A 20747-nucleotide genomic window follows, 5' to 3' on the forward strand; every position below is an offset into this window, starting at 1 on the left:
TGGGAAAAGGTGTTCACTCCCAATTAAGCGATTACTATACCAAGACAGATTTCCCTAGCCAATTCTTATCTGGCTTCCGCCCCAAACACTCCATGGTAACTACCCTGCTATTTTTAAAGCTTCCAATGACTGAGCTCCAGATTAGAACCAACGCTAATACCACCCTAACTCCAGTTACTAGTTGTAAATACTTGGGCATATGGTTTGACTCCAATTTAACATTTGGGATGCACATTGATACCCTGACATCCAAAACCTATGCCAAACTAGGTGTACTTTACAAGAACAAATTCTCCCTAAGCCTGCTGGTCAGAAAGCGTATCACACAGCAGATGCTAATGCCAATTATCGACTATGGGGACATAATATACGGGACGGCACCCCAAACCCACCTTAGCAAACTTGATACCCTCTACAATTGAATATGCATTTTTGTTCTCCAATGCAATAACAACTCACATCACTGCAAAATACTCAAAGAACTAGATTGGTCATCACTTGAGTCTAGATGCAAAGTTCATCTCTCCTGTCTTTCCTTCAAATACTTTCTGGGCAAGCTACCCATCTACCTAAACAAGCTCCTCACCCCTACCACATGCAGCACTTATCATCTGAGATCTGACTCCAAAAGACTACTCATGGTCCCAAGGTTCTGCAAAGTATCCGGACGCTCCTCCTTCTCTAACCGTGCTCCCCAAAACTGGAACAATCTACCGGAGACTCTCACAGCCTCCACCTGTCTAAGTTCTTTCAAAACTAAAGCTATCTCACATTTTAATATAGTCTATAACTGTTACATACTGTATGCCTATAATATATATTATCTCTAACTGTGCATGCAATGTCTTGTATATAATGTATACCCTGTTCACTTATGTAACTATGTAATGTAACCATGTATTATTTGTCATCATAACTCTATGCCCAGGACATACTTGAAAATGAGTGGTAACGCTCAATGTATTACTTCCTGGTAAAACATTGTATAAATAAAATAGTGCTATAAGTCACTTACCGAGGTTTAGTGACTAAGGGCCTCATGCAGTAAGCGTTGATAAGGGATTTATCGCCATTTTATAGGCAAAATTGGGTTTGAGATTCAGTAAGCGCCGATAAGTGCTTGATTTCGCCAGGTTTCGGAGCCGATTATTTTGTTATGGCCAGTCGGCTGCCGATAAGCCTGTTTTCGCCACTGATCGCCATTTTTTTAAATCGGCTGGATTCAACAAAAAAAAACAGCTTATCGGGCCTGATCGGCACTACGAAATTGAGATGTTATGGCCAATTTCTCCCGCCAACTAAAGTTGGCAGTTTGGAGGGGAGAACGATCGCTAAGGCTGCCGGAACGGCACTTAGAAAAAAAAAATCTTCTGTACATCAATGGAGTCAATGGAGCGGGGACGTATAACAGTATAGTACTGTTTACGTTTCATTGCTCACAATACAAACGTCATTTGCATTACAGTGTGGGGGCATTCCCTGCATTGTGTCACAGCTGACGTGTATTATTTGCATAACATTATACTTTTACATGTTTGCAGCATTTGCGGGTCACATTACTCATCATGTGATGATGTGCCAAGGGAAAATACTATACTCAACTCTTAAAGGAGAACCTCACATCATATCACACATTTTACTGAACTGAGCGACAATTATTTACATGATGTTACACATGACACACATGTCACACATACACCGTATATTCATGTTCCTTTACATTACACAATGCTTGTAATGTGACACGCATCTTTAAACGTTCATGTACATCTAAATTCTCATGTTTACATCTAGTTTTGGGTCGTCCCTATTTTCATGACGTCACTTATTGGACGCTCAATCACATTGCATGTTTACATTGTAACCGTAGCATTACAAGCACTTCAACCTAACTTATACACACATGTACAGTAATTCAGCATTGGGACACCTTGTAAACTCATTCTATACCAACTATCCTCATTACACAAATGCATGCATATGCACACGACTATTCATTGTTGTCAACATGTCACAATAACATGCCTAATTACACATGTTACACAAAACTTTTCCCACGTCAATCTCAGCCTTTTTGCCTAATTACATGACTGACTGTTGCGTTCACAAGTGTTACATGCATTGCACATGCAACTATTTATTTGCAAGCAATGTTTCTACAAAGGTTCACGTCACATCATTGCCAAATATCATCATTCCCTGCAGAATACACACAACAAATACTTATAACAAGAACTGCACACAGCTTGCCACAGAAGTACTTTATTATGTTAATGTAACACCTTGCATTTTACTATGTCACCTGACATCATCACATACCTATTTAAAGGACGCCCATTACCTGCTCATTCACAGCTACTCATTTCAAAATGTTGAGATTGTTTAGGAGACGGAGGAACATTCTTTTCTATGACATGCTTGATGATGAAGAGAATCATATAGGGCAAGGGAGGGACACACCGAGGGACAGTGACAGGGACAGTCACGCGGATACGACAGAGACAGGGAGAGGGACAGGAGATCAGAGGAGAAGACAGAGGAGACAAGTTGTGCCTCGTCCGCGTCTGTACAGGGAGAGAACCCTGTTAGATGGGATGAGTGAGGAGGAGATTGTAAGTCGCTATCGTTTGAGTTCAGCAGCAATCTTAGCTCTTTATCAGGAGATAAGGGGAGATTTAGATTTTTTCACAGCCAGAGGTCGTGCAGTCCCTGGGCTTGTTAAAATGCTGTGCTCATTACATTATCTTGCTTCCGCGTCATACCAGACAACTGTGGGCATAGTGGGCGGGGTCTCGCAATCTACATTCTCGCGGGCCTTGACCCAGTTTCTCTATGCACTCAATAGACGCTCTAGGAATTATATTCATTTTCCTACAGAGGCGACAGAGTGGCTGGAAGTCAGGACTGGCTTTTATAATATAGCAGGGATACCATGTGTGCTGGGTGCAATCGATTGCACACATGTTGCTTTGATTGCACCTAGTCAGAGTGAGCATGTGTACCGCAATCGTAAGCACTACCATTCACTCAATATACAGGTGGTATGTGATGCGACGATGAGGATAATGCATGTGGTACCCAAATTCCCTGGTTCCAGTCACGATTCCTCCATCCTGAGGAACTCTTCAGTCTTCCATGCGTTCGAAGAGGGACATTTTGAACATGGTTGGCTGCTGGGTGAGTACACATTTACATGTTATAACACAAAACACATTTTTATTTAGGAATGTTGGCATTGTACAATTTGATCACTAATGTCAGCTTATGTGTGCTCCATTCATTATAGGTGACTCAGGATACGGAATTAGGCCGTGGCTCTTGACTCCGGTGCTAAACCCTCAAACTGAAGCAGAGGACAGGTACAATGCAGCCCATATATCTACAAGATCTGTTATAGAGAGGACATTTGGCCTACTCAAGACCAGATTTAGGTGTCTGGACAGAACTGGTGGGGCTCTTCTATACAAGCCTCAAAAAGTGTCTGATATTATCCTTGCCTGTTGCATTTTGCACAATGTTGCACTCAGGCACAATGTACAATCAGACCTAGCTGAGCCTTTGGTAGACGAGCATCCCACCCATGTAGCTGCTGAAAATGAACAAACAGCCAGTGGTGGCCAGACACGCCAGAATCTCATCAATTCATTTTTTTCTTGTAAGTAAAAACATATATGTTCCAAGTTATACTTTTATACTTACATTATGTTATCTTAACAATAATGTTTTTTTATATACCCTTCTGGTAGGACACAGATAAATATGGGTTGCACACCTTTCTTCTCTGTGCTGTGTGCACAAAGGGATGTGGCACCGGTATGTTATTGTTGCACAGGTTATATAATCCCTCTTCAATTTTACTTTAGTTGTGTGTATGTGAATACAACTGGGGTAACAAAGCACTAATATTTTAGCATTGTGTTGTTCCTTATGCTAACACAATACACATATTATGCCCATACTCATTCATGCTTCTAGTATGCTTACATACAATGTTATTGGTGCAGTGTAACATGTACATCCATATGATGTGTACACCAGGCTGATTTACATTTGGAATGTCATGAAATATACATGGTGTTGCACATTTAACACCAAATACACACTTTGCTGTGTTGTTTACGGTACTGAAGATGGCATGTCAATGTTTGCAATTTATATATTGTTCCTTTGCATTATAGGTATATCTCCAGTTTGACTGATCATGGTATGTATATTTGCTGACATCTCTCATAAGATGTGCCTACCTCAATCTTCCTATAATTATTTGAATTAAAAACCCAACATATTGGTTTAAACACAAATGTAACATACATGTACTTTCTGTATCATGTATATGCATTTAGCTACTCTTGAGCTTTCATGTGCATTGTATTAGAAAATGATTACTCCCATTTCATCACATTTTATGTATGTTTCCTTATAAATTCCATTAATGTAATATAGAGGTGTTTGGAGACAAGGGGATAACTGTACTTATTTGTTTACTTACGGGAGCTCATTCATCACGGATGAAATTGACTGATCATAACACTCCATGCATGAATGCCTGTAATCACAACAATGCGTACTACATCTTATATTTAGCAATGTAGGTGTGTTTTAATGCTAGGAATTAATAGTCAACATTAATTTAAATTTGTGATATGTGTATGTATAAGTCACACGTGTGTGGATGTGTCCTACATGTACCAAGTGTAAAACTGTTAACAGAAAACACAATTTTGTCGCAAATGTTACTGTCATTTAGCATTTCTAATTTACCAATATGACAATGTTGGTAATATTTTTGGAATATAAATCACGTCACTTCATCATTATCATGATGATAATTATCAAGTATTCTCACAATTGTAACGTCAATCACGTGCACATTAGCATAGACACACTTTTTAAGACAACTGTTTGTGTCTGTATCAATTTGTGTAGGATCCATGTATAACACCGACAAATGATAACACCAGCTTTATTATGGTAGCTTATATCATCATATTGACTATACTATGTATTTTTATAACGTTTAATAAACACAGTAAACTATAGTTAGTTAGGTTAATGAAATATACACAGAAACGTACTTCATTACATGATGTTGATGTCATAATCAGAACATCATGCATTGTAGGGGACCACAACATCTGGCCAATAACATTATTTGCTACAGTCCCAAACCATTTTATCAACATACCCATGTAACAAGAGATTTTTAACAAGAAATGGCTAGTTGGTTGTAAGTGTCCTTTACATTGGGAGAAGGAGTGGCTCAGTGAGTAAAGACACACACTCGCACTGAGAGTTTGAAGCAGGGGAGTCTGGTTCAATTCCCGGTGTCGGCTCCTTGTGACCTTGGGCAAGTCACTTTATCTCCCTGTGCCTCAGGCGGCAAAAAATAAATTGTAAGTTCCACGGGCCAGGGACCTCAGCCTGAAAAATGTGTCTGTAAAGCGCTGTGTACAACTAGCAGCGCTATACATGAACATGCTCATATTATAATTATTATTATTATTATTATTATTGTTACATAGTTTCGACAGTCATACGTTCCATTACACAATAGAATACACAAATGTGTTAGCAGAGTGGGAATGGTTGTTATATATAAAACACACCATGCCATAAAATGATAGTAGTCATTAAAGAACACTCAATAAAAATTCATGAGGCACTATTTTGCAACATCATTATGTTAATTAAGTGCTTATGCAATATAGGCATAAGGGTATCACATTTTTAATTGTTTGTTAATAAGCGCTGCAAGCAATATAAAATTAGTTCCATATGTAGTATAGTAGTCGGTGGCTCCTCCTCACAATCATCTCATATAAAGGTAGACTCTTCTGAAATCATACATTGATCCGATTGTATCTTCCCTGACATCTCTGAAATACAGCAAACACATGATGGTCAAATATGGCACCTTACTATATATGTATCCGTGACAACGCGTTACACAGCTCTATATGATTGTGTACATACACACGTCACTCACTTATATGTTAGAAGTACAAGTGTACATCAGTATGTAATGTTTCTTTAAATTTGTAGCAGGCATAACTATGTATATGAAGTGAACGTTGCCTGTATACTGAAAAATGTGCGCGCACATCTTAGTGTGCGCACGCACTTCACGCTTGGCTGCACTAACTGTTAGCGCATGCGCAAAACAAAGCGTACGTTGTGCGTTCAATACATCTTGGAAATACCATTAAACATAAAATCTTTATTTCAAATACAATGAATACGAAACTACATTCGTTCTAAACGAGTACATCTGTATTCTTTTTAAACAGACGTGTTTGGACAGAAAGGACGGGCGATAACACAATGCGCAAATGCAATACGTGTGACGTCATGTTAAACCAGCGTGAAACGCACGCTAACACTCCTCCCACTCAATTAACATTCGGCTAACGCCCAGTTGACGCCTACAAACACTGAGCCGCACACATGACACACTGCAGTTACTGTTACTATAACAAAACATGACAGCCAATAGGCTTTGAGGCGCGCACGTCGCTTGGGGGCGGGACTTACATCCGTAATCCTTTTTAAGGACGCCTTGGGCCATGACAAGGGTCCCACGTCATACGTGGGGGACCCGCTTTTAAATGTTGCATGATAACAAAACAGGTATGTGTTATAGTTATGTTAAAATGTTGCTAATATGGTTAAAGGGATAGGAAAGTACGTATATTTATTCCGTCAGCAATGTGTACTACTCTTTCAGGTTATACTATATTGTATTCGGCAACAATTTCTTTGTGATCGCTACATGTTATGCAGTCTGCAATGTTACGCTGTATCCACGCATTGAAAGGGAAAATGGTGGTTAAAAAAAAAAAAAAAAAAAAACATTTAAACGCACAGTCAACGCATAACGGTTGTTATATTTACCATTCTTCTAGAATTAACTCTTCGTCTGGTTGCAACTGCTCGCTCCAGAAATGCAAGGCATTTTCATCCACGCTTGACCCACCCGCTGAATCCAGTATGACACACATCTCCTCCATGAAGCGCTCATAGGAATCGCCACAGCTTTCTTCAAACAATTGGTCGGGAGGTAGGTTCATTTCTTCGGGTTCCCATTCCAATGCATTTTCAGCTGAAAGGCTTGGTACATAATCATAGTACTTTTGTTGTTGTACAATGTGGGTTTCAGGAATGGAGGGTGCAGATATTGCAGCAGGTATCGATTCACACGGAACAGTAGTAGCGGATCCATTGCTATTGGCATTAGGAATAAATATGCCTTTCACAACAATATATGTGCCCTCTTTCAGGGTAAAATGCTTTTCCTTTGCAATCTTCCAGAAACCATAGGTGTGTTCTAGCTTATCCTGCACACGTTCAAAAAAGTCATTAGTTGATAAAGTGAATCTTATTGAGGAATTAAAATTCCGCGCATGCCTACGGTCTTGGTAATAAGGATATTTAGCTCGAATCAAATCATAGATTTGGCGTGTGCTTGCTTTGTGTCCGCGACTGTTCAAAATTGCTTCTGAAACCATGTACTTATAACCTAAGAGGGGATTCATATGGTTAACGAATTCATCAGCCATGTCAGAGTAGCACAAAAGATGTGTGCAGTTCTGTGTTCTTTGCTCATCAAAATGATTATGCTCAATGGCTAACAAATTCCTGTATTTCGTTTTCAAGGTCAACAAAAGTAACTACTTTTACTCCTTATTTCAAACGCCAATTGGATGTGTCCTTTTAATTGGTTTAACTTTAGTGGTTAGTGATAGGCGAATGTGGGAAAAACATGTATCATTTTTTTATCTCGTTTGTGAAAACATTCCTACACTTTTATTTCAGTAACATTGAGTTTTCTAGAAAAATAACAAAGAGCACTGTGTGAAAATAGTGCTTAGACAGCCATATCAGTAAATACACACACCTGCAAAATGAAATGTTTTTTTTCCCACATACATTTCTGTGTGTATTTGAAATTCTGGTTAACTACCTGTCTGCATGAGTTTAAATACGTGTGTATCTATATATATATAAATATATCTCTCTCATAAAAATATATATATATATATATATATATATATAAAGTGTATATTGTACTATATGTATAGTGTGTGTGTGTGTGTGTGTGTGTGTGTGTGTATATATATATATATATGTATATATGTATATATATATGTATATATATATATATATATATATATAAAAAAATATTTTATTTTTTATATTGCAGGAGTACACACAACATATTGATGGCAGTAAGTAGGCCTTGTATGAAACCTATTTAAATGGTGATAAACATGAGTGAATTAAGTAATAAACATTTGTTTGCACTCAATAATGTTAGAGGCTCACACTTAGTATAGTTGTCAAACATTAGGCCTGTATTATTAAAATAGTGTGTTTTCACAAGGAAGCATGAAGTGTATGTTTTTTGTAAATACATCTATACCAGTTTAGATAGTACTATATATACACACACACACACACACACAGTGTGTGTCTGTGTGTGTGTGTGTGCATATATCAATACATACTACATATATTTTAGTATAAATTCAGAGATGTTCTTGAAACAAGAACACATAAATGATTAAAGGACAACATTACAATGGCCACCAAATGTAAGTAATATTTAACACAAAATCCTGCTGTACACGTACAAGAAAGATGTTTGCAGTTAAATAGGTGCTTTTATAATTGCATGAAAATAATATGCACATGCAATGATTACATCAATTAACACACCCAAATGCAATGTTTTGCTGCAAAGTCAATGGCAGCTTCTCTAAACTTAGCAACTGGCTCCTGGTGGACCATTACTGAACAGACGATTAAAACATAAATATTTATAACACTATTCATTAATTAGGAGTGTTAACATTTCCAAATCTTCACGTGTACAAGAACATACTTGAAAGTTTGGAAACAACACAGTCTTCAGCATACATACAATAGTAATTAGATAATCTGAAGTCAACATAACAAGGCCAAAGACATATTTTGTGAATTATAACATTTATTTTTTTTGTTCCTTTTGCGAGCGAGTAACAGGCCTGCTTGTTGTCTCTTGAATTTTCCTTTTTCTTTTGCCACCAACTTTAGGCACAACAGAGCCACTTTGAGTGGCCTCTGGCACTTCACGGGCAGGGCTTGTGGCCAGTGACTCACCTACAGGGCTTTTGGGCAGTGATTCACCTACAGGGCTTTTGGGCAGTGACTCACCTACAGGGCTTTTGGGTAGTGACTGTTCACCTACAGGGCTTGTGGCCAGTGACTCACCTACAGGGCTTGTGGCCAGTGACTCACCTACAGGGCTTTTGGGCAGTGATTCACCTACAGGGCTTTTGGGCAGTGATTCACCTACAGGGCTTTTGGGCAGCGATTCACCTACATGGCTTTTGGGCAGTGACTCACCTACAGGGCTTTTGGGTAGTGACTGTTCACGGACAGGGCTTGTGCCCACTGACACATGTGAGCAAGTTGGTAGACACTGCACAAGTGATGGTTGGTCTGTTTCATGTGTGTCTTGTTTTGTTTTTGTCGCCTCCTTTGTAGGTGTCTGCTGCTGAATTTGTACAGATGGCAGCGGTAGGATGTCATCAGGAACCTGCACAGCAATGTCTGCTACTTGACCGGTAACATTTGGGCCTGGTGAATGAATATCAGATGAATGTGGTGAAAACTGACCTGCATGAACAGATCCTGCCTGTGAGGTGTTGAATTGTGGTACATTAGTCATTCTCCAGTAATTAGCTTGTGTTTGCTGAACAACTAATGCTTCGAATGAGGTGTTGATTTTTTGCAACTGTTTAGGCACTTCAATGAAGACTCTGTGGAGATGTGCCAATTGTGAAACTGTTTCTTCCTGCAGTGCAATCATCCTTTCCAGCACTGTCATCAGGTCAGAATGGCGACGATTTTCTGCTTCCACAATTTTTCCCTCAGAAGCTACAATTGCATCATATGTGGTATTTGCTGGACGTTTTGGCGGTAAAACAGTTTCAATTGGAACCTCTTCATGGTCACTTGCTTGTATTTGTGTGTCTATGGCGGCGGCGGCGGCATCATCATCATCATCATAATCCTCTTCATCATGTTCTACAAATAAATGTACACATTATTAAATGGCATGTTAATCTCTGCTGTGTTACTATGTAATTCTACTGTGTCAAAAGAAACAACTAACATGTTTCCATACGTTTTATAACCTCACATTAAAAACTACCTTGACTTAAGAATAATGTTTGGACTCAGTATGAAATATGAGTGAATGAAAACTTGCTGTAAACTCACAACTCCTACATGATAGTTAACATCCCTAACACAATACATGTTGCCTTACACTTCATTTTCACATACACTAAGTAATCGTATTTAAAGAACATGTGCAAAACAATTAATGAACATGACAACATAACATATAGAAGAGCACATATTATATGGCCACCAACTGATACACTCACCTTCTAGGTGTGTTGAGCTGGCTGACCCAGGTGAAGACACTTGTTCCCTCTCAGGTGACACATGTCCTTCAGGGGCAATTATATATAACAATGACATAAGTTTTACATTTACATGTGTAAATATTGAACAAACAGTTATTGTATGTTCTGTATTTATGAGTACGTAACAGCATCAGTTCCTTAACCCAAAATGTGTGTGTGAAAGTGAACATAAATAGTTGTAATAACAATGTACATGCCTGTGTACTTAGAACTTTTGAGTTCCCTAACATAAAACATACTATGTTTCTGCAGTAATGCGTGAGGATAAATAGATTAAATTTGTACATAAAAATCATATGTTGTGTAGTGATATCAGTATCATAATGTACATAACTATCATGAGATGACCATTCACAATGGTTATCATGAAGGTGGTCATATTGCAAAAAGTGTTGTTTTTGGTAGAGGATATGTGTGGTACATTAATATAAGATGTGGCACACCTGAATGTGGCTGTGACTCAACAAGACAACACATGCAGTGTGTGATAATGTGTCGTTGATAGTAGTAGTTCAACTATAGATGAGTGAACTAATGTGTGAGGTACGCTTTGATAAGTAATGAGTTGTTGGGGCATTTAGTAGCTAAAGTGAAGCTTTCAAATGAGTGTGATTAACTTCAGTTGTGCTAGTCAGGTTGTAAGAACGGTATTCACTTCCCCAAAAAGCCTAATCAGCCACACCTTTCAATTACTTGAAACAGGTGAAAATGGTGTGAACTAAGTTGACCCTAAAATGAGGCTGTAATTAGTGTGTGTGCTGAACCCCACCCCCTCTGTTGAAGTGTATGCTGTGATGAGATATTAATTGCAGCTGCTTTAACACAATGGTAGATGAGCTAAATAGTTGTGTGCAGTTTTTAAGTTATGAAAACAATGACATAAAATATGATACGTGTGCCTCATTATGCTGTCTGTATATGACTTAAAGCAAAAATGGACCTTTTCATAAACAACTATAGATGTGTTAGTGCAAGTGATGTTTGTAGGCCGTTGCATGCAATATATTTGATGCATGCTTAAAATAGGCAGTAATGTCATGTTTGTCGGAGTACATTAAATAAAATACACAATAATATTATACATATTTATGTTCTGTACCTGTAGCTAGTAATAATTTCTGATTAACATGTGTTACACATGTGTACTACCCTGTTGTTCCCCATCTTCGCCCACCATCAATTGCTTCCACTGCAGCAATGCATTTTGGGAATTCACATGTAAATGAGCACACAATGGCACGTGCTATATTAGTTACTGCTTTTAGTAGGACTACAACACATATGTCTATTTTGAGATATATATATATATATACAGAATCAGACATATACATATATAGATGCAGGTATGCTTATATTGTGAAGACAGTATAAAAAGCAGTGTAAATATGCAAAATAACTGTAAGCAACGACACGCCTAGTACAGTAATATTTCTCACCTGGTGGAAATTGTGAGGGATAAATTCCTATATCACGGTCACCAGGTAAGCCTTCCATGACGACGGGAAGTAATTTTGCCCGAAGCAGCTCCTCCAATGGACTTAATATGAGACGTTGTGGTGTCGGCCCACCTCCAGTGCCAGTAGCATGCACGCGTTGGTGTTGTATTTTCTTTTTCAATTTGGACCTAATATCATCAAATCTTTTGTGACAATTCCGCTTGTCCCTCACATGATTCCCACACGCATTGACACCAATGACTATTGTGTCCCACATTTCTTTTCTGCTTGCTGAACTTGTCCGCCCTTGAAAAACATATAAAATATATGAGGTAAATGAATAATAATAGAAGCACCCGTTTCCTACACTGCTAGCTGTTCCAAGAGATAGCAAACATGCTGTTTTATGTGTAATATGTGAAGCACATGAGCATTCACTACTAAACCTATACATGTAAGCAAGGTTGCATTCATATTGTATGCAGTTATGGCAAATTGACCGCCTGTGTTTAGTTGTCCTTGTAAGGCATGATAAAAAGCTGTGTTTCCAGACTAATTAACATAGAAAGATATTCTGAACCCATATTTGCATATGAACAAAACTCAGATGACCTAGGATCACATGTATTTGAATAATAAATGTAAAGGTACACTTACCTAGTAAATGTCCATATATACTGTCATAGTGCTCCAGAATGCCAGTGACAAGAGCTGTATTTTCCTGGTCATTGAAGCGAGGATTACGTGGCTTCTCCACACGTTTCTTCCGAGCAGGTTTAGGGTCAGAGCTTGGCTGGTGCTGACTGGACTCTCCTTCTTCCAATGGAAGAGCCTCCAAAAGCTGGCCACCAGCAAGCACGCCACCACCAGACACCCCATCAGCAACTGCGCCACCAGCAGCACTCCCAGCACCAGCACTCCCACTCCTAGCACCAGCACTCCCACTCCTAGCACCAGCACTCCCACTCCTAGCACCAGCTCTCCCACTCCCAGCAACAGCACTCCCACTCCCAGCAACAACACTCCCACTCACAGCAACAGCACTCCCACTCACAGCAACAGCACTCCCAGCAACAGCACTCCCACTCCCAGCAACAGCACTCCCACTCCCAGCACCAGCACTCCCACTCCCAGCAACACCACTCGGTGCACCAGCAACATCACTCCCCTGAACAGTACGTTCACTCCGACGCGTACTCGCACGAGTAGCACTCCCACTCCCACCAGCATCACTCTTCCCACGCTTTGCGGGCATACTTCCAGCACTCACAAAAAACAGACAACTAATGTACAGCCAATCACACGAAACACTTCCACATATAAAACAAGACAAAGATGTAAACAAAACAACAATGGACAAAGCTCACCCAATACACAACAAGTCTCTCCGTCAATATGCAAATGTTCAATCAGCCAGCTCTGTGCGTCTCTCTCTCTCTCACTCCCAACAACACAGAGAATGATTAGCAGTACACGTTGCCTTTAAATATGGCGCGCAATCCAATACATGCTTGTTTCGCCTGATTCAGCAAGATTTGTGATTGGGCAACCTATCAGCACCCCGCCACGCACGCCGATACACCTGTGTGTGATCGGATAATCATCGTGAGAGTGGGCGGATTTGTTTTCTGGTTGATTTTGAATGTATTCGGCACTTACTGCATACGGAGAGGAAAAATCGCCATTAACATGACTAATCGGTAAGCTTGCCGATTTCACTTAATCGACGCTTACTGCATGAGGCCCTAAGCCCCTATGAGTGCGCTCTCAAAATGTTTGCTACAATATGATGTATTTGGATTTTTTTGTATTGATTAAATAAACAGCTGTAAAACCCAGTGACTTTATTAATGACCCCAATGAGTCCTCTTCATTGACTCTTCCCTGGTTCTTTGCATTTTTAAAATACATTTTTTCTAAATTTTCTAAATTGTGTACAAATTCTATTTTTGTTAGAAATACTTATATGAAGCACATCAATAATAATATAGCATTTTTTCATGTAATATGAGGAGATACAATTGTATTGTACGTGCAGTGTTTTTGTGTGACTTTTTCTTGCCAGAGGATTCTCAGTATAATATATTTTGCAGTTTATAATCAGTGCAATATAATGAAGGTTCTAAAACATTGTTAAGCGCGAGCCTTTGAAATCACATAAATATTCTTTAGATATGGTAATTCATTCTCTGTATGCACATTAGGTAACATACAAATCTAGTTTCAACAAATCTTGTCTCTAAATAAATACAGTTATTATTTCTCCACTTTTGAGATGGATCGTTCAAAATTCTTCAGAATACTTAAATATAACATATCTCGATTAAAATGTATATGGGGTAGCAAAAACTATTTCTGGGAGTGGTATTCTAAAAATATGTCATGTCACCAAAACAAGTACAATTGTAAAACAAAAAGGCTCCTTTTCCATGTATAAAATGTAAAATGTTGTAATTGACCAAAACTAGAAATGTTAATTAATAGTATATAATAGATTTGCCTCTTAAAATGGACATCATTTAATAAATTTTTTTGTAAAGGACACCTATATAAGTACTCAACTAGTAAAGTCAAAAGAAAGATATTGGAAGCAAGCGCCAGTAGTTCCAAAATATTGTAATTTATGGCACAACGATTACAGCCAAATTAGCAGCTCATTAAGACTTTTTAAATAAACAGTGCAATACTGTGAGACAATGCATCAATGTTTTCACCGCAGGGAAGTAATTATAGTTACATTAGCAGATAAGGATGAATAATTAAGAAAACACTGCCTCTGTACTAGAAGTAATAGGACAGTATAGTATATCTTGTTATCACTACAAATAGACTGCACTTTTACAATACTTTAAGTATTTGTACTCATTTGTTGTATGGAATGGGCAATGTAAATTCGATTTAACTAGGTTGCATACAAATAGTATGAATGATTTGTTGAAAGGATAAAGTGTCCTTGAAAGTAAACAATTACCAGAGTATTTGGTATTTATTTAAACTGCACACTGCAAACTCGGTTTTGAAGAGCTGGACTAGATTTTGACCACTTTACAATATTTCATTTGAGAACTCAGTTAAAAGATGTAATTTTACAATAACACCTGGTAAGGACACACATACTGTAAGCATATTGATGAACATGCCTTCCGGCCAATGGCTGTGAGATACTGAAAGAACTGAGATCATAGGACATTGGGAGTATGACAGCACAAAAGAGGAGTGGCAAGAGATATAGGCTGGGAGCAGCATGTGATGAGGGAAGATGGTTGCAGAGTTCAAGAGAGAAGGAGTACTGACAAGAGATACCGCATGTACAGAGCCTTTCCAGTCTGACAGAACAGGGCATAACGAAGGTGGCTAAAACATCCTGGAGAGTACATCAACTGTGTAAAGGGGAGCCCCGGCACCAGAGAGTCCAGAAGCGTTAGTAGGCCCTGTGGAGCCACATCCGTTGGGAGCACCTCTACTTCCCTGCAGTATTCTTTTGCATCATAACAAAACTGTTTGTGAAGTTAAAGGCCTGCACCAAAAAACCTGAGTATATTTCACGAACTCCAAAACTGTTCCGGCACCAACCGAGTAAGGGACACTGTCGGACAATTGCATAGTAGGATACAATATACAGCTCAACCCTGTTATAGCGCAATCCGCTGCAATGCGGATCAGCTTATAACGCGGTCTGAGCATGGCTCCTTTAAAAAGCTAAGCTGCATTTTATTTTTATACAAATTTTCAATGCTTTATTGCTAATGGACACATGAAGACACACACAAACACACACACAAGCCCCCCAATGCTTCTCCCCTGAATGGGCTAATACCGCTATGTGTATTCATTCTAACTCCCACTGCTTAAATTGGGTCCGGCCCCAATAATGCAGCCTGCGACCCCCCCACCCCCAAACCCAAACCTGCACCCTCATCTATGAAGATTCGGGACCTGTCCGCATCGCATGGGGTATGTCCTTGCTGTGAGAGTCCATGGCACCAACCTCCGAGTTGGCCGCATCACCGTGATCTCCACTGGGTTCCGTGTTGGCTCTCAGACTCCACCGCCTCAGAGTCTTCTGCCGCTTCCACCACAGGGGGGGGAAGGTAACGGGAAGGTAATGGCTATTGATTCTGCACTGCTGCCCCGATGGGCAACCCCGGTCTGGAGGAGGACGCGCAACGCCTGGCAGGAGCAGATTGGGGAAGAGAGGAAAGAATAGGAAGGGGCGCACTGGAGAGCGCCGCCGTAGGCGGGATCGTTTTTACCCGAGATCCCCATTATAACACAGTCGCATTATGTGGACCCCAAGCACCGCGTTATAACGGGGTTCAGCTGTACATATAAAGAGGCATTCTTCACAATTTGATATCAGAATATTTCAATAAATGTTTGATAAAGCCAAATGAGGAGGCTAAATAGCAAAGTGTTCCAGCTGCAAAAATAGGGCAAAAAATGAGCAGATTGTTATTGATTTTCTGTCATATACAGTACCTGGTACTGTGTGTGGCCCTGTTTTGAAATATCACAGCTCTCTATGCACTTATTTAAGCAGTGTACTAACCCTGCCTGTAGATATACAGTAGCCAACATTCTAAAATGATTGTAAAACACTGACCTAGATCACAATACTTATTGTGTTAATAATAGTAAGTTGAAAGTGGTCTCAAGTAGATTTTTACCCACATATATAGGACAGCTTTAAATCTTAGGGTGCAAAAAAACATAATAAGCACACCATAAGGGTTAACTAAGTAGCTAGGTCCGCTCCTTGGTCCCATTTACCTGCAGTCCAGGGCGCATGCAGGGAGACACTGGGTGCTGCCGGAGTTGCAGGAGGACCGGGCACAGTTGTAGGGAGCACTGCGGCAGGCGGTCTGGCGATCTAGTTACCGGAGGTCTGTGGTGGGACGCCGGTAAGGTGTTACAGACTGAACTACAGTTCCCAGAAGCCTTAGGGGCTGCCGATCACCTGCAGAGCACCAGCCAATAGGGCTGCAGTGTCAGGAGTAAGTGTCAAGAAATACATTTGGCGCGCTTGTGAGACCATTCCAGTGGGGAGCAGGTAGTGTCTCTGGTGTCAGTGGCCCTGAGACTAGGCCTAGAGTCCCCCCCAGGTCCCAGCTAGGCCCGACTCCCCAAAGATTGTGTTTGCTTCAGGGAAGGCCCCTAGATAGGAACACTTCCCCATTACTGTATAGTGTCAGGTACACAGTGAAGACGCCGTTCAGTGACTTGCGGCCTGTGGTCTGGGACCACACCACCATCTATACTGAGACTCTTAAAGGGGAGACGCTCAATGGGAGTTCATCCCACGTATAGGCGGACGTCTTCTTTGGATCAGACGTATAATTTTATCAGCCCAGGGTACTGGGTGCTGAAGTGCCCAGGAAGGTATCATCCTCTACAAGTGCACCAACGGCCACACCACACACTCTGTGGGTAGCGCTATTCCACACACTTTTGGGGTCGGCTTGGCTAGGTGGACACCAGGTGGTTAGGTGCCCAGGGCACCTCAGTACTTTGGGGGAGCCTCAACAGGCTGTGGACAAAGTGGTGCTTGGACAGTGGGACACTGTGTGGGTACAGCCATGCGAGGCCTGTATAGTACTGTGTTATTAGTTCTGTGAGGCCAGTAAATATAAGCTATTATATCCCCTTGTGTATATTTATTCTTTGCTGTGTGTTCCTGGGAAGGGGTTATCCTTGGATCCCTCCCAGGTAGAGGCACTGTCATCATATATACCATGACCTCCCCAGGCTCCCTGCAGCGGAGGATCAGGCCTCCTGTGAGCTACTCAGGTAAAGCACCACACGTAGTTTCCCTTAGACAAGGGGGAAAGCGGCTACAAATAAATATTGAAATCTGAACCACAACATGACAAAGCCTAAATAAAAATACCAAAAGATAATCAGTGATCAAACCTCATAATTCAACAATAGCCAAAAACTCTCATCATCAACCACAGGATTTAACACTGTATAAAGAATTCAGTACACTTTATTGAAGTACAATTAATGGTCAGAAATTATACAGTAGTAACATGCTTTAGATGTCTCACACAAATCAGTCCCTCTGAGTGGTTTACAAAATAGAAATAAATATACAGTATTTCTGTAATTGCTGAAGATGCCAGTAAATATGTGCATGGTAAACTCCTTTCACAGTACTTCTTTACATGTCACTATAACAATATCCAAGCACAATTACATGTTTACCTTTATTTTACATGAAAGATAAATATGTACAGTATATTACTCCGCAATATAGGTCAATAATCACTCTCTTTTTTACAGGATGGAAATTTGGGTGATTTCCAGATCTGAGCGGCGCAATTTTACTTAATGGTTAAGTTACAGGGTTTAAATCTCCCTATAGGAGAAACAAAATGGCTGCTAAATCTCAGGCCAATAGGAAGCCGTAACATCACTGGTTGCGGCTCTCTATTAGACTGCCACTTAAATCTCCTTCTCAATCAGGAACTAATTCCTAGGAATAACTAATTACCTTCATGCTGGCAAAGACCAAGGTCCTTACACCCTGCTTATATTACTCAACCTTGTCAGCTTGTGATACTGTAGACTACCCTCTTCTCCACATTCTCCATACTTTTGGTATCCATAACATTGCTCATTCCTGGATTTCATCCTACCTATCCAATCATACTTTCAGTATCTCTTTCGCTAACACCTCTTTCTCCTCTGCTGATCTTTCGGTGAGTGTACCCCAGGGTTATGTCCTTGGACATCTTCTCTCTGCTTCTCTCTTCACACTCTCTCCAGGTGACCTTATTACATCTTTTGGGTTCAAATATCACCTCTATGCTGATGTCACACGAACTCAATTTTAAACCCCTGACCTTACACCCACTGTACAGACCAAAGTCTCTGAATGTCTCTACGCTATATCATCCTGAATGGCCCTGGACCAACTTAAACTTAACATGTCAAAGATGGAGCTCCTCATACTTCCTCCCTGTAACACTTGCGCTGCCCACAAGCAAGACAGGACCCCGGTACTGAGGTGGAGAAGTAGTAAACCACGCACCCACAGCAGCTGAAGTGTGCCTGGCAGGCAGATTGTCAAACGTTGCCGGGTCTGGGTTGGAGAGAGAGGGTTAGTGGATACTTGCCAAGGTCTTGGAATGGAGAGTTCAGAATAGTCAAGTCCGTTAGCCATGGTCTGGGGTTGGATAGGTCAGAATTGTGGAAATCCGTATAGCCGTGGTCTGGAGCTGGAGAGGTTAGAATCATGAGGTCCGTATAGCCATGGTCTTGGTTGGAGATATCCGCAAGGTCGAGGGTAAGCTGGGGTCAGTATCTAGAGAGATTCCAAGGTCAAGCTGGGTCGGTACACGAAGGGTTAAACTGCAAGGTAAACACAAGACAAGGAGCAGGGCACAATGGATGTAGGAGCTAATCTCTGTGGCACACTAGAAGAGCTGAGTGTGCTCGTGCGCTCTGTAAGCAGACCGGGGGTGCGCGCACGTGCTGGTGCCAGAGCAGAGGTCTGAGATAAGACCGGTAAGGAAGTAACACGTCGCAAATGACGTGTTCCCCGATTCCTTACACTCCCAAACCTGGCCCTACTTCCCCCTCTTTATTATTGTTGCCATCACTCAGCATTACAAGCACACTGCCTAGGTATCACATTTCACTCCTTCCTCACATTCTCCTCTCACATCACATCCAGGCTAAAACCTATCAATTTCTCCTCTGCAACATTGCAAAGATACGCCCTTTCCTCTGTCACTCTACTCCTAATTTCTCACAATGCACCTGCTCTTGAGTTCTGTTCAAGGATATCTTCTTTCTACCGCTTTTGTGTCTAAAATCGTTCTCACTTACTGCCCCACGCCTCTGCAATGCTCTTACTCTCAATATCCAAAAAGCACCCTCTCTCTCCACCTATCTTAAAACACACCTTTCTAATAAGCATTTGGGTAGCTCCCTTGGTCAGTACTATACATCTCATATGTATCTACCATGACCAGTTGCAGATGCACTTACCATTACATTATCTCTGTAATTTTTCTCTACTTATTACTTAGATTATAAGATCTTAGGAGCAAGGGGTCCTCTTCCTAATGTTTACTTTTACGTCTGAAACCCTTTTTCACCATCAAGTCTCGTATAATTTAGTCATGTGTCTTACTGCTGTAAAGCGCTATGTACATGGATGGCGCTATACAAATAAAGATATACATGCATACAATACTGATAACTTCACCGGTAATTATCTTGGGAATCAGGGGCTTCTTGGAGCTTAAAATAGAGCATTACGGCTCTAGAAGACCCCTTGGTTACAGTCCTTTAAAATAAGGGGCATTTCTTAGGGGTGATTGTTGGTTTAGGAACATTACTGCAGGGATAGTAAAAGATTTAATTTTACATACTGGAGATATATTGTAGCTCTAGAAGCAATTGCTTTAAATATAGCTCCTAATCTGTAAAATGTGAGCATAATTCAGAAACTCATCATATTGTGTGGGAAATTAGTGTCAAAAGGGCAAGTAATTCAATAATGCAATATAGGAATTAAAAATAAAGATACATTACAATATACTCCAGTAGATAATAGAGATACAATATACTCTGGGAGACAAGCAATTTCTGTTGACTTTCTAGCTCTTGTCATTTAAACCACAATTATAAACCATTTATTTATCAGCACAACTACTAAATCCATGTAAAAAAAAGGCAGACACATCCTAGAATTATTTTAATCAATAAGTACCATAAACACTCTCACCTCCAAGGACATTCTCAATTTAGGTTCACCATTTCTTGCTGAAATAATGTATCTGTCAGTAGTAATGTCAGGGGGCACACTCTATCTAAAACATACATA

The 20747-nt window shown here is 40.3% G+C and overlaps 2 protein-coding genes across 4 annotated transcripts in view; both read right to left on the bottom strand.

Annotated features, from left to right (window-relative positions):
* RALYL (RALY RNA binding protein like) overlaps positions 1-20747 on the bottom strand; it is a 675637-nt gene that overhangs the window by 615179 nt on the left and 39711 nt on the right. The gene's annotated exons all lie outside the window — the stretch shown is intronic.
* On the bottom strand, positions 8975-10530 carry LOC142488110 (uncharacterized). Its single transcript, XM_075588483.1, has 2 exons — positions 10434-10530; positions 8975-10068 (listed from the first exon to the last, which is right to left on the bottom strand). The coding sequence occupies exons 1-2, from the start codon at positions 10528-10530 to the stop codon at positions 8987-8989; spliced, it is 1179 nt and encodes a 392-aa protein (XP_075444598.1). The 3' UTR covers positions 8975-8986.

This window comes from Ascaphus truei, chromosome 2, assembly GCF_040206685.1.
Source record: "Ascaphus truei isolate aAscTru1 chromosome 2, aAscTru1.hap1, whole genome shotgun sequence".
Taxonomy (NCBI): Eukaryota; Metazoa; Chordata; class Amphibia; order Anura; family Ascaphidae; genus Ascaphus; species Ascaphus truei.

Excerpts from the sequence above, each read along its gene's own strand:
- LOC142488110 (XM_075588483.1), bottom strand. The coding sequence starts at position 10,530 with ATGTCATTGTTATATATAATTGCCCCTGAAGGACATGTGTCACCTGAG. Across the intron at positions 10,069-10,433 it reads CAGCTCAACACACCTAGAAG|AACATGATGAAGAGGATTAT; the intron begins GTGAGTGTATCA and ends ATTTATTTGTAG.